General features: G+C 36.0%; 1 protein-coding gene across 1 annotated transcript; it reads left to right on the forward strand.

Annotated features, from left to right (window-relative positions):
- The first annotated feature begins 10,612 nt into the window (after positions 1 to 10,612).
- Positions 10,613 to 15,762, forward strand: LOC122515231 (protein obstructor-E). Its single transcript, XM_043632497.1, has 4 exons — positions 10,613 to 10,816; positions 13,857 to 14,258; positions 14,681 to 14,894; positions 15,588 to 15,762. Exons 1-4 carry the CDS (start codon positions 10,777 to 10,779, stop codon positions 15,739 to 15,741), a joined length of 810 nt encoding a protein of 269 aa, XP_043488432.1. The 5' UTR covers positions 10,613 to 10,776; the 3' UTR covers positions 15,742 to 15,762.
- The last annotated feature ends 81 nt before the right edge of the window (positions 15,763 to 15,843 follow it).

Genomic DNA, 15,843 nt, shown 5'->3' on the forward strand with positions numbered 1-15,843 from the left:
CGTATCAAACGTATTCAGATTATTTAGCAATAAACCGGATAGAAAATATCACGGGCGAAAGGTGTAAGTAAATGAAAACTTGTCGCTTTACGATGTAATTGTTAATAACTATACGCGTCGATAACTACTGTGTATCTATTATTGGGTTGATCATCAATAAGTACATAATGCTAGAATTCTTAATAGTTTGTATTTTATAATATAATCAAAATATATAATTTTTATATTAAAAATTCCAACATAACTCGATATACGATCAATCGTATAAATAATTAATCTCATTTTTCATAATCCTTTACAAATGCAACTACAAAGTTTAATTCTTTTTTGTCTACCAGTATGAATCACGTATTCGAGTATCGTACGAGTGATTTAAAATGTTACAATGATACGATCAAAATAATAAAATGAGAAACTTAAAAAAAGATTCGAAAAAATTCAGACACGAACGAACCTTCACTCGACCTTGATAGCAAAAATTAGTTTCTTCCGCTAGTGGATATCGGATATTCAAGAATCGTGCGTATAATTAGAAATGTTTAACATACCCTTCAAAGAACAAACCGACAAACCGGTAAAAAACCATGAAGAGAAAGATGCTGTTTAGTCGAACAGGACACTTCTATTTCTAGCCAAAGAAGTGACGTCACTATCAGGTAGCGCGAATTCTTGAATCGACTCAATAGCTCGAACACTGAAAACAGGAATCAGGACAGGTTTTTTCATTGAAAAATTCACAAAATGCATATCCGTTAAACAAAATGGCAACGACCAATAAAGCGAGTGTCTTAAACATTCAAATTTGTAAAGGTTCGTTTAATAAAGTTAACATTTCAAATAATATCGAACGATATTATCTCAAAAGATAAATAGATTATATTATCATCGTGTACAATGGGATAAAAAAGAAAGATATTAATTGCGAGGAAAGCGAATAAATTCAAAACGAAAGAAAGAAAATAAAGTATAGACTACGCGATTCATTTTTAAGATTAATCTGATTCATAAATATGATGAATTAATATTGATGGACAATTAACGATTGTAATTATACCTTGCTTCTTATCATTATTTATTTACGCAACGATAAATAATATTTTATTATTCTATTCAGTTGATTAAAAAGTTTCTTCGTATTTTAATGGAAAAGTATGTCAAGTTTCTGTTCATATCTTCTATCCAATTTTTGTCCAAATAATTGTGCAGTCATTTTTTTGAATTTTGTTCATAATTTAATCGACGCATCGAAGGGATCAGTCGTCTAAACCGAGATGCATCTTTGAAATTCAAATTTCCAGATCTAAAACACCCGAACCAGCTTTGTGCAACTTGTATCGATAGTGTATCGTGTTTAATAATTGTACAGAGGATCAAAATTTAGCTTTTACTTTGAAAGTATCGATAACTTAATTATTATTGCCTGCCAATTGCCACGATGATTATTGTCGTAACGTGTAGGTTCATTCGATAAGTAAGGTAACATAGAACAATCTAACGTGTAATCTGTATTCTAGGTACATCAACGTAAATCACGACGTCAGCAACACGGGGCATTGAGAAATATGAAGTACACTCGCTTCTAAACCATTCTACATAGAAACATACGATGCGTGGGTAAAAGTACTATCACTGTAGAACTTATATCGCATACACGTGTAAGTTACATTTCATGTAAAAGTATCTGTTCTCGATCAGGACCGTATTCAGATATTTTAGATACCCTAAACGTAACTAAAAATTGATTTTCAAACAAAATTCTTTTCCCTCTTTACTTTTTAATTGGAATAAAAATAATACTGCGCCACGTGTGCGTGATATATACGATAATACACGTATTTGCATTTTCATTTCCATTTTCAACAAAAGACGAAACACGAAAGAAGGAATAGAAGAATTTCAACAAATTCTCGAAGAAACGCTTTCTTTATTTCGCTTACAATAGCAAGCATCTGCGACATAGTAATCGAAAGGTACTACTGTAAGATTAAATCAGAAAGAAAGTGAAAACCTGAGAAGAATCGATTAACAAACGAAGTATGTAAGTAAGTAAGTAAGTAAAAAGATTAGGTAAGTTAAGTTGAATACTTATGAGAAGGAACGATACTCCGTGAACAGCGTGAGACCGCGAACGGCCTCGACCTTTCGTAGAAATCCTTACCTCGGCGAACGTTCGATTCTAAGATTAGGTACGAATCGAAAGATCGATCGGGTGTGCGATTCGAATGAACCGACTAACTGCTTACGTGGAATAAATCGGTTCGATTGAGTTAAACGAATAATTTACAGGGGAACTATTTTTAATTGGACAGATTTAGCGATTCGGATCTAGAAATAAACAAAGAGTAATTATATCAAATCTATGGGATCCATTTCAGGATTGGACAGCGAACGCAAAACCAATGAAAAATGGTATTCTATTTGATTTTGTTCCAAAATTATTGCCACTTTTGCGTTTCAATAATCTTGATCTACTTCTAAAATGGATCAAACGTATTACCAAACATTCCGTATAAAATAGAGAAATAGAAATAGAAATAAAAAGAGAGAGTAAAAACAACTGTAGTTGAAATAAGTAGCGGGGCCCTGATTACGAAATAATTCCTAGAGAGAAGACGTCGTCGTCGTTTACGGTGAAGAATCGCCTTTCTCTCTTCCTAATGACCGGTAAAGGACGTTGTCCTTTTGACGAAGAAGTTGCGTTGCGTCGCCGAATGTTGCATCTGAAAGTGAAGATTAATCTTGGAGTTGTTAGCGCTTCTCGTCTCCGTCGATGACATTCGCGTGTGTTACATCAGAGTCGCGGTGGTCTGTTATATAGCCTTTTTATAATTCAAGTTCGAGAAGCAATCGAATTAAAAAAGCCATCGAACAGAGGATTACAAACAAAAAAATAGAATACGCGTTGGTTGCACGCGTGATAGAAGTGAAACTCGTCGTATTATCGCGGCTGGAAAATAATCGATTCATTCATATTGTACAGTGAGTGTCCCTTAAAATCGTACAATGTTTTTTAGTATCAGAATCAATATATACCATTAATATAGATATCTCGATCAATTTCGTTTGACTAAATAAATAATCAAATTTCAAATCAGAGATCTGTCAGCGAATTTATTTTTACGACAGTTACGCAGTTGTAACTAAATCGGTAGATGTTTCAAACGAACGTACAATTGATTTAATATATGGGCCCTAGTCACCTTTGTGCATTATACAGGCCCAGTAAACTTAGAATAGAACAAGGAGAAATAGAGCGAGCCGTACGAGCGCATTCCTTAAGTTTCATTCGCCGTGACCGACGCGTATCTGTGGTAAAGTTGAAACTCGGATATCCATCAAAGCATCCACCCACAATTCAATTCTTAGATAGTATTTGCGTTTTTGTATTTAAAAAATTATTAGGTCAGTGCAACGAGAAAATTCTGCTAATCCTCGTAGGATTGAATTCCGGCTATCGAACTCGAGACGTTTATAGTATGATTTCATACATCCGCAGTATGTCTTTGATAAAGTACAATGGATACAAGGCTGACTTTACGCGTGCCCACGTGGGTCGTTTGACCACTTGCATTTCTTACGTGTGACACATCGAAGACGCAGCCATAGGGGATCACTAATGCCAATATCTAACGACTATATACGCATATTGGGTTGGCAACTGAGCGAGCGTGGTTTACTTAATCAAAATCTACAGGTCCCCGGGTCCTGATATCAGTTCAAAATTTACATTTTTTTTAAATTTAAATTTCATTTACCGAAAGAAACATCCCCTCCCTAATCTTTCTCGTACGTTCAAAATTAAAAAATCAATATACGTTATAATCAAAATAATCGTACAATTGATCTTCCATTTGATTTGAAAAAGGACGCAAGTACATTAGAAAATGGAGGAAGATCTCTTAGATTCTCGCCCACGTTTTCACCAAAGTTGTTTGCGATTCTTTCTTTATCCGAAGAGGGAAGGTCTTCGTCGTTGTCTCTGGGTGTGACTCGAATTCTTAGGCTTCTCTCCTTTCCTTTCTCTATCTCCACCTTTCTAGACTGCATAGCGTACAACACTCTTCGCATCTCGTTTCTTCGAGTATACTTCTCATTTATAGTTTAACCGCAACGTTATTTACAATTTCATGGAAAAAGAAAGGAAAAATTTGTTTTTTTTTTCTTCGTTCCATACATTTTTCTTATTTCCAATTATAATATTTATAATAAAATCCCAGATGCACAAATTTCAAAAAATCAAGAATAATAATATATTTGCGAGAAATAGAAAGATGATCAAAGTTAGTTTTATTGTGAATTTTCCGAAGTAGCCTAATCGAATCGTTCGACGTTACGTTGCTATTACGTATCGCAATCTCAGCTTAGGAACACGTTTGTCGCTTAACGCACTGCATTTCCAAGCATTTAGAGAGTGTCTCCTCGTTCATAAATTTATGAATTTCCTATCAACTTTCACTTTATGGATATTTAATTCCGTCGAAATAATTGCCTACCTTTTGCCTATCCTTTATTAAATACAAACTTATTCGAAAGCGATGAAAGATTTCTATTATTAATCAATACTTTTAATCTTCTATATTAATACACGTAAACTTTGAACTTTCCGATTATTTCAATACAACCAAAAAATACTTCTCCTATCGTAAACGGTATTTTATAGAGATAATATACGCAAAGAAGAATTTTTAGTTAAAGTTAAGGAGAAGAATAAAAGAAAAGTAATTAAAATTCAACAAAGTCGTGTCAGTTTATTCATGAAGTAACAAGGTCTTAAAATTACATCCAATTATTTTAAACTTTAAATAAAGCTATTGAATTTATTAACAGTATAAGTTAAAGAATGAAAATTTGTGTTTAAAGTTTCTTATAAAACGTCAGATCCAGTATTTAATATCGATAAAATTCTTCTTTTGTCCTTTCCCCGTTCTAAAATTATCCTTCCAGTCATGATGGTGTTTGAACGGTCGCTTGATGTGTTCCAAGAAGGCAAAAGGTGGTTTTGTTGTATCGGCAAGCTGTTCGCAAAATCTAAGATCCTTCGTAAGAAACACGAGAGCCGGTCTTTTCTTTCATTATTTCCCCGAAACCGGATTTTCAGGCTACCTGTAGTACGGTGGTAGTATTACTGTCTACCATCGATTATCTATATATTTTTTTTCTAAAGGGGGATACACATAGGAATTATACCTCATCTCTCATCTAACTCGAAGGATTTGAGAACTTAATCCATCCATAAAGAAGTAACATTTTTAGAAATTTACAATTGATAATATAAATATTAGGAGTACTCATAAATAATAGAAGGTTTTCTGTTTGTGGCTCAACACTTTTCAACCCATCATACGTCCCCTATCGCGTGTAGACGAATTTCTGGTTTTTTTTTCTTTTTTCTTGCCAAAGTTTTTCCGGCATATTCTACAAGTAAAAATAAGAAAAAAATATTATATGGGCTTTTAAATGTTTGAATAAAAAGTCAAAGAGTTTCTCGAATAAGAAGAAAGTGTTCCAGAAAATACATGTATCGAAGTTCGTTTCGAGTCTTTCTAATAACGTATCGTGATCATGCTCCGTCATGCTATATGTAGAAAGCAGAAAGCCAAAACGTCCGACTTATTCTATAGCTGCATACGTTCAAAGATTCACGCGTGTACTTTTTTTTATTCCAAATTATCTGATCTTTGATCTAACAAATTGAAAAATAAATCACAATTATAGAAACATAATATATCTCGTATGTGATATTTAAATGATACGGAATCCATTGACCAACCAATGAAATGAAATAGTCATGAAATAATCAAAGTTCCACGATGTTAAAATACAACAAAAGAAGAAGAAAATAAATCGTTGCAGTGAAATGGCGCTAAGACAATAACTGAATCTTAACGAAGAGGTCGTATTGTAGTTATATGGACTATACAGGGTGCAGCACAAAGTGGTTCTCCTTGGAACGATGATACCGCATTCCAGTTCATGAATCTTTCTAGTTAGTCGATCTTTTCTCTTCCCTTATCTTTCTCCTCGACTTTCCGTTTAAATCTTTTTCTTCACCTTTGCATAGTAGTGCTTGAAATACTTAGAACGAAAGGACATTCGTTCGAGTTCGTTAGTGGGTTGACGTTATTATCGTTTGTAATAATCTTGACCATACCCGATGCTCTTAACTTTCAATGACAACTCGATCGCGGAATTGATTATAACCGTTGTAATATCATTTCCTTAACGTTTCATCGGTCAACGACGTATCTATCTTATCGTTGCCTCGAATCCTTGAGGTAAAGTTAGAACGCATAAAATAGATCTATATATACGCACATATATTTACTGTTACTTTTACCCCTTTACTATGTATTATATATAGGAGAGAGGTGCTTCATTGAAAGGTGTCGACAAAAACAATTTCTCGACGTGATTACACAATATAACTTTACATAACCGTAAAACCTCTCGTGCCGAGAAAAGTAGATATTCAATGCGTCGAAATTCAATGAGGCAACCTATTAATATCTTTCTCTCTTGGTCACATTTTATCTAACATCGTATCCTACCTAAGTATCTAGCATCGTTTTTAATTGCGAGCGCGGAGATGCAACGAATCTACCAAAATATAAACGTCCTAGAGAAATCAAAACAAGGAAATTCTAGAGAAAGTCTATTGGAATGGATAAAGTAAGGCTGCGGAAAGTGGGAAGTAGTCGATTAGGATTTTGTAATGATGTGAAATCGTTCCTCTTAGTTCTCGTATTTAGCTCATGAACTCTACAAAATCGACATAACATTGGCAATTCTTAATATAATAATCGTACAATTATCGGTAATAAATTAAAAATAAAAAGAAAGATGTAGAATCGAAGTTAACGATTCGCGAAACAATATTAACAAATAATCCAAGAATGAAGATTTAACCGTAGATTTAACCGAGGACGAAACTATAGGGCACACGTGCAAATCTCTAAGTAAGAGTCAAGACAATCGTAATGGCGAGGGTGAAGCGGGGGTGGAGGAAGAAAGGTCATCGACACCTTCGCGCATAGATTTTCTTCGGATCCCCTTCACGTCTTTGTAAGAATCGTTGCTACCGCCACTGTTGTCGGCATCAACGACGCGTATCTATAGGATGTACTGCGAATGACAAGCAGGGAAGTTCCATTGAACGCGTGCTTTGCATTTTTATTCTTTCTTTTTCATCGCGAGGACTCCAATCCGGTCTCTGATCAAAAAATCATCCACTACTACAAAATTATATTAATAAAAATATGAAAAATCCTTATAATAGATTATCGAACAGCTTTTACTCGTAAACTATTCATATATGCATATTTGAGACGATACCACCGACTATAGTAACGGTAAATACTACAGTCTAAAGCACACATGAACCATCCGAGCGTTGAAATGGATCACCGAGGATCATCCTATTCTGGCTTTCACTTGCCGCGAACGAACGGATGTTCCTCGTGCTTCTTCATTCGTAAGTGTCGATTAAATACATCGATCTGTCTCGATCTTCTACTCGTTTGCAGTTTTTCTTCTATCGCGTATTATGCAATCACCGTACGATTTCTTTTTCTTCTTCTTTGATTGTGAGAGCGGTTATTGTTCTCTCGTCAGTTACTTTCAGAGTACCCAAAATGATCGTACTGCTACCAGTAACCACTACTATCAGGGCTAATAACGATAATAATTATAGAGAAGAAGAATATAAAATCATGATTGTAATAAGAAAGGAATAGTAAACACAACAGAAATGACTAAATGCATCTGCAATGAGTGTCATTTAAAATCGTACAACGTTTACCTTTACTAAATTTTTCCTTGAAAATGATTAGTATAGTGCATCGTACGAAATTACGAGTACCAAGAGAAAAGGGTACAAGTATGATGTGATGAATTTCATCGACTTACCATTAGATTCTAATAACTCCAACAAGAATTGGATAAATATGCAAGATTTTCAGGGATACCCGAAACATTAAACGAAAGTTGTACGAAACGTGGATATAACATTTCCTTATGTAATATCTAGTTTACGTAATTTTGATACAGTGAGACTACGAAACTCGTACTACGACTACGAGTTTACGTAGCTTTACTTAAACTATCGATTTGAGAGATACTTTTTTTTACACCCGTAACATTTCTCGAATATCTATTTGCCTCTCTTTATATATCTTTGACTTTTAAAAAGAGAAAATGATGTGTTATGTTAACATCAAATTTGAATGTATATTAAAAGTTAATAAAATGAAATTTTTCGAGCACTCGGATGAATATAATAAATACGTAAAAGACTTTATTCGATGTTTTCTATTTCAGAATATAACTGGCGTATCTTATTTCCATACTTATTTCTCAATATTGCATTCAGGTTTTGCTTCAAGATCCGTATTCCGTAATGCTGTTCCTTTTATAGCTCTAATCCATCTTGAAAGACAAACTCTATCGGATTTAGATCTTATTTTGATAATGCTGATATAAAACAGGGTGGGAGTAGGTAGGGGGTGGGTGTTGGGGAAAATTCTCATCATTTTTCTCGTTTGACGTAGAATAATAATATTTGAATATGTAATATCGATGAGGTGTTTGTCGGATATACGAGGCGAGGCACCATGACGGAAGGATAACGGGATCGGGATGCATAATCGGCTAGCGAGGCCGAATATTAATCGAAGAAGGGGCATTACTTCCAATACCTATATCGGGATCGGGATCGAGACTAACATCGGCATCCTTGACGTATGGGTGGTATGTAACACCCGCTACCGTGATCACGCACCATTGTACTTGTCTCTGTTGCAATTTTACCGTTATCCGGAAGGCATTTCTTTCTTTGCTCACCGGTAATGCACTTCCTGTATATTTGTGATTTATCGTTAGCTTCGTCGCAAACCTAGCTAGTCGATTTCGAGTACGATGAACTCGAATTTATATCCGAATATCCAAATTCGCATTACGAAAATCTACGATGATGACGAATTTTAGAAAAATATTCTCCAAATTCATCGAACGTTTCACGATCCACGGGATGATCGACGTTACGCGAATCCATTAAAAAAATGAAATCTATTAAAATACCGCGCGATGTCGCGATCGTGCCAAGGTCAAGACAAAAGTGTCCTTCCGCGTAGATTCTTTAGACCAAGTAAGTAAGAGTAAGTAAGTAAGTAATGCCCTTCTCTGCTCGCTTCGAACGATTTATTCGAGAAACTGGATTAAACGGAGCGAGAAAGTTCCGTTGTCGTCGAAAGCGTCTGGCATTAACATGCGTGACCACCTTGTTCGAAATCGTCCTTGGTCTTTCCAAGAACAAGCTGAACGCGTCTCGCCCGATCGGTATTCCGTCTGTTAACCACGAGAAAATCTCTTTCAACTTACATTTTTATCGATTTTGCTCATCGTCCCACATTTTCGTACGCAAATCCATACGTGATTTTCATTTCATTCGCCATTTTGGTTCCTCCCTTTCTTCCTTCCTTCTTGTTTTTTCTCTATTACAACGTCTCGTTTATTTCACAGCCATGATTTTATGGTAAAAGTCGTAGTTTTTTTTTTTATAATTCACCTCAGGTAAGGTTCGATTCATCCGAGCGCCATTCAAATGCAGACATTGACAAGTATGGTGTTTGCGTCGACACCTCGGACGAAGGCTATTGTTATCCTAATTATACGACATTATGATAAACTCGCGCATTTTTTAACGTCCATACGCGCTGACTCCTCATGGGAATTTCGCTGTTGCATAAAACATATACTTTGTTTTAGAAATGATTTGTAAATATCATCGCCGCCTCCTCTTCTCTCGATCGTTAAGTAATATCGCCTTGTGAAATATAGCCAGTCAATTTGTGATAGAAATGAAAATACTTGAGACGCATTTCTATTTAAAATTTCATCCGATAATCGTTTCCTATATTTATCTATCTCGTTTAGCGTTTATTTCTTACGTTGTAGAATAAATAATAATGATCATCCCGCGATTTCTAAATCTAATTAGAAATAAATATTAGCCTTTGCCCGGAAAATAAGTTTCGTGCCGATTTATTTAATAGATAAATAATTATCGTATTTTGAAGGAACGATTCGAATGTTTGGATCGGAAACCTATCGCGATTTGCATTCTACGAAGATTTCGATGCGCGCGTAAATGGAATTTGGAATAAGTTAATATATAACAAGTAGGGGGAGGGGGTATTATTTGGGGTATAAAAAAAAAAGAAATAGATAACGAAGGAATCTAAATTTTGGTTTGATTTCGAGCAGAAGGAAATTGATTCGGGGCCGCAAACGCGCCGTTAAGTCTCCGGATGGATGGCATTTTGCGCGGAGGCCGAAAAATAAAAGGACGGCCACCTGGGTAGAAAGAAAAGGTGGCGAGGAGTCAAGAGAAATAGAAAGAAGGATGGGAGGAGGTCGGGAGGGGATCGGGAAGGTTCAATATAGTACAAGATAGGTCTTTTCTCGAAGTAATGCGAAGAAGAGACAAACGATGAGGAGGTGGAAGGTGCAAGGAAGAGAAGGAGGGGCAATTGGTGGAGGAAGGGCACGACACGTGACCGATGCCTGATATAAAGTTGGAAATCGAGGAGACGCGAACACAGAAAGATCTCTTTCTCTTAGCGAACAAGTGGAGGTGGTGTCTGCACGGTAGTGACTTCCTTACATTTACATCACAATTACATTAGATCACGTATTTGGTATTATTAACTTTTTAACGCGAGGACGAATACCCCTGGAGCACGCACGCAAACAACGAACACGCTTATTCCTTAAATCAACATGAGGACGTACTACGTGATAGCCGCCATACTGATCGCCGGTACGTAAATGAATGAACAAACTCAAATGTGCATCGATTCGAAATCCATGGTATTCCGCGACGTGATTCTATCTAAAGGATGACTAAAATAATTTGGTTTTTCGATTTTTCATTGGGATTCGGTGGTTGTGATGACGGACACGGATGAAAGTGTGTGATATGCATGTGAACTAGCGCGAACTACTACCCCCCACGTCTATTAGTAGCACTCGCAAAGGTTTTATTTCATTCTTTCGAAGGAACCTCCTTGTTCCTTTAATTAATAACTTATCGAATATTGTCGGATTTAGTTTTTTCTATTTCCAATTCAAATTATTTTCATTTTATAGATGATAACGCGAAATGATTTATTTAATATTCCGCGTAGTTTCGTCTTATTAATTTAAATAAAATAGATTTTACCGTTTGATTTGACTTTTTCGTTACAATATGGCGTAGATATATTGTTTTATTATTTTCGGACTAGTCGAAGTAAATTTAGAATTCTGCAAAATTAGTTATCTTATGTTTTATAAAAAGAAACATTTAGGATCTAGAGGATTAACTTCATTACCATGCAATAATAATAATAATCGATGTTCTTCGCGCAGCGCAGCATCATCACACTCGTTAAGTCGTTAGCCTACTTACTTTTTATGATTATCATTCAAACCCACTCGATTAATAATCGATTAACTAGTAAGTAGAATTATGGAAATTCAAAACCTTCGTGAAAATTAATCATTTTTATATTTAAATAATAATACGCTATAATATTTTTTTGTTGGTATCCTATAAGTATATCCAAATATATTACATTGTTAGAGTTGGCTTTATTAGAAATTTTTAATACTTCATATCTAAATAAAGAAAAAAATATTAAAATAAATGATATAATAAATATTGCAAATTATAGATGAAAAGAAAATGAGAGAAAAGCCTTTCTTCTCCTAAAACAAAAAAGAACGTAACCAATATCGCTCGCACCTAACGAAAACTGTAAATTACATTGAATTAACAAAGAAATTAGGAATGAAAAAAAGCGAAAGATAAGGATAACGATAACGATAAAGCAAAGTAACACGAGTTAATGCCGTGAAAATTGAAACGCTTCGAATGCCGGAGAAAGTTTTTCGATCGTCTGTAAAAGACCACACCTTCATTTTTAAACGGCATTGACGTTCGTGCAAGACAAAAAAAGGGGAAAAAAGAAAGAAAGAAAAAGCATGGGGGTGGGGAGGAAAGACCCAACATAAATTTGCGACACGAGAAACATGTAATTCGTGCGAAAGTCGAACTCCTTCCCTTTCCTTTAACATACGAGGATAACCTTGGCCCGGATTTTAACTCATCTCTCTCTCTCTCTCTCTCTTTGATTTTTATAATCGTCCAACCATGCGAGAAGATCAAGGATAATATTTCTTAAGTAGGAAATTTAATATCGATCGAGCTAACTTATTACAATAGTTTCAAAATAATATCAACGAAACGAAATCTTATTGCGGAAGTTTCGAATACTATTGAAGCGTGACAAAATGAAGAAAAATTCAGGAAATCGGTCTCCATCGAGGCTAATCGTCGATTAGGAAAGTATCAAAATAAAAAAAGTAATGCATGTTTGAACGTATAAACGAACATGTAAAAACATCAAGATCTTACACACATATGATCTTTCTCTGACTTTTTCTTTTGAAAACTATGAATATATTCTTGTTGGTTGTTTGTACGTGGCATATATGCATAATACAGAAGCACGGTAGTTGCTTTTATATTTGTATACGTTGAACGAATGAAGAACATAGAACGGAAAGGAGTGAACGGGATGCTGGAAGGGTCCAGCAGTACCACCACTACCATTACCAGTACCACCAACAGCAATTCTGTTATTGCTGCACAGGCTGCTCCTATCCGGCTGGCTCTGGGCCCAAAGTGAAAGCGTCTGGCGAAAGTCAGCTCGTATCCTTACATAACGCATTCATATTTATTCGGCCATCGTATGTCGCCGAAAGGACTATTTATTCCGACGCATTATCCCAATCACGGGCTCTAATCATTACCGTTACCCTTGAAAACTTATTTTATTCTCTTTTCCGATTACCTACAGATACGAAATTAATACGAATTAAATAGAAATAAATTCCTATTTTCGCAACTACGATATTTTAATATCAGAGCGTAGTTTGAACAATTTCAACGCTAATTGCGGGCCATTTAAAATTTATTATAATAATTAGTAGTAGTTATATCTGTGTGTCTAGGAATGGAATTCAAAAATACTAACTTCCTGGATGAAATTTTCTCATTTCGAGAAGGGATTTAAGTTTACGTTTAATACCATCTAATTATCGTTCCCCGTTAGTTCATTCTCTTCCGAGATTTAAACCGAGCGAGTTATTTGACGAGCGATAGAAACAAAAGCCTGGAATTATATTAAAATACGATCTGTCGACAGAGACAGGGATTATCCGTAATTTAGAATTCTTCTTCGTCTTAACCGCAATCTACATTGGTTGGTTGGGATTTATTTTTCTTTTCTTTTGCGGACAGAAATCTTATTTCCTAAGAAACGAGAATTAAAATCATGCTGATAGGAATAATAGAATCGAGAAAGAAAGAATCAATGAAAGATAGAAAGAGAGATAGAGAAAAAGAAATACGACTCCGTGTTTGCCTGCGTAACATCAGGATGGTTTAACGAAACCAGTTTCTGCGTTGAGAGCGAAAGTAATCTGTCAGTCGAATAAAAAAGGTCCCCGGCCTTCGCAAATTTAAAATGAGATATCGAACAAACAGATTTCATCATTCCAATTATTTCGTCGAAGATTAATCGAAAGTTTTAACTTCTCAAGGCGCAATTATCATAACTTATACGATTCATAATGTAATATTTGAAACTACGCTTCGACGTCCTAGCCTAGCCCACCTTTTTTTTCTCATTATTAATTATTTTATTTTTATATCGAAACGTCGAGCATAGTTCCTTTTGCTTATCGAAAATTGGCTGGCCAAAAAACTACACTAAGGAGTCGTATAATCGATCATTTGCCGATGAAATTTACAGGAAGTAACGGCCAGGAAAACTTCAAATGTCCCGATGACTTCGGTTTCTACCCACATCACATATCCTGCGACAAATATTGGAAGTGCGATAATAACGTAGCGGAATTGAAAACGTGCGGGAACGGTTTGGCTTTCGACGCATCCGACAGTAAATTCCTTACCGAGAATTGCGATTACCTGCACAACGTTGAATGCGGTGAAAGAACGCAATTGGAACCACCGATCAGTACGCCACATTGTTCTCGTCTTTACGGTATCTTCCCGGATGAGAAGAAATGCGACGTATTCTGGAATTGTTGGAACGGAGAAGCATCCAGATATCAATGCAGTCCTGGACTCGCTTACGATCGCGAAGCCAGAGTTTGCATGTGGGCCGATCAAGTACCCGAATGCAGAAACGAAGGTAAATGCATAAACATACGAACCCTAGTTTTATACATAGTTATATATAAACAAAATATAATAAAACGAAGGATCGATCGTTGCGGTAGACAAAAATTGTCAAATTCGATCGCTTCGGCCTATGAACAGTTGACATATTCCAAAGAAAGATTACTCCTCTCTGTGATTTAGCCTTTTAGAAAGATTCTCAAATGTCACGTAGCATATGTGAGAGAACATACAGTCGCGTGCAAGCGCATAAGGATATTCTGCAGTTTGACCTACCTTCTCGTGGTAATAAGTAAACACGGAATAGACGTTAATACTCGACTACGTTCTAACTTATTTCTTCTCAACTAGATCTAGATTAGAAGTCGATAGTGTAGTTAGTTTTTAGTATAAATGAGAACAGATATGTATATACAGCGATATTACATTGAACAGAGGTCGCGGGAGGTTTCGCGTGTCCAGCCGCAGGTGAAGTGAGCGGCGCATCCGGCAGCTTCAGCAGACACGCCCATCCTGAGGACTGCAGAAAGTATTACATATGTCTCGAGGGTATTGCTAGAGAATATGGTTGTCCGATTGGTACCGTCTTCAAAATCGGCGATGCCGATGGTAGCGGTGCTTGCGAAGATCCCGAAGATGTTCCAGGATGGTAAGTTACAAATCATTATATGCAAGAGAATCCTATTCGTTCTCCCTACTCGTCGTTAGACTTTTCTATCTTCGGTCTTTCTCTGTATGCCTATCTGAAAGTGAGCCACATTATATACAACATTTATCGTTTACTTTTTCGCTCGATTCGAACGCCGTATACTACTTACTTTCACCGTATTAACTTGATCTAATTCGCGATGTCGGGTACAAGCCAATCTAGTTTGTCTGGGTATATGTATGTCCTGGTAATAATCTACCATACCAAATGTCAATCCCTTTGTTACCGCATATCCTTAACGCTTCAATGTTTTAATAATATTCCGTTGTCGCAAATAGAATTAAGAACCCTGTTTAGGATTTTATTTGAAATCGTTATATATATTCGTTCATTTGTTGTATTATGTTATTTAATCTGCACATTCACGTAGCATGCATCACGCATTATTCCTATACCTATACCCACGGGTTGAAAACTGTATTTTTTTTTTAAATAATGATACAACAACCGTTATGGATATAACGGTTCTCGACCATATCGACTTCAATTTTGATTCTTAAGAAATAACGTTATATCAGTTCCGTATTTGTTCCATAACTTTTCGGAACTTTGTACGCGCACACAAACACGTGTCGGCTCGAATCGCACGCGCATGTCTTTAACCGTTGGATATTTTTCCATTTTGCTTCACAGCGAGGATTACTATGGTGACTTGGACCTAAAAAGCATCAGGAAGAGCGAGTTACTCGCTGGAATCCAAAGTTCTGGCGAACCGAGGAAACCATCTCAAGGCAAACCTAGACCCGCACCGATACCTGCGAGGCCGTCCGCACCTCTCCAGGAATAATCTTCTAAATTATTCTATCAATTTGTTTTTTCTTTATTATTTCTTTCCATCCAATTCCCATTCCCCTTTTCCAACACTTCCTACTATTTCTTTCGTTATTTT

The sequence above is a fragment of the Polistes fuscatus genome, unplaced genomic scaffold (assembly GCF_010416935.1).
Source record: "Polistes fuscatus isolate 324 unplaced genomic scaffold, CU_Pfus_HIC Scaffold17, whole genome shotgun sequence".
NCBI lineage: Eukaryota > Metazoa > Arthropoda > Insecta > Hymenoptera > Vespidae > Polistes > Polistes fuscatus.

What these genes read in the sequence shown, in the direction of transcription:
- LOC122515231 (XM_043632497.1), top strand. Translation starts at nt 10,777, where the DNA reads ATGAGGACGTACTACGTGATAGCCGCCATACTGATCGCCG. An exon ending in AGCCGCCATACTGATCGCCG is followed by an intron (nt 10,817 to 13,856) that starts GTACGTAAATGA and finishes TGAAATTTACAG; the next exon opens with GAAGTAACGGCCAGGAAAAC. An exon ending in CCCGAAGATGTTCCAGGATG is followed by an intron (nt 14,895 to 15,587) that starts GTAAGTTACAAA and finishes TTTGCTTCACAG; the next exon opens with CGAGGATTACTATGGTGACT.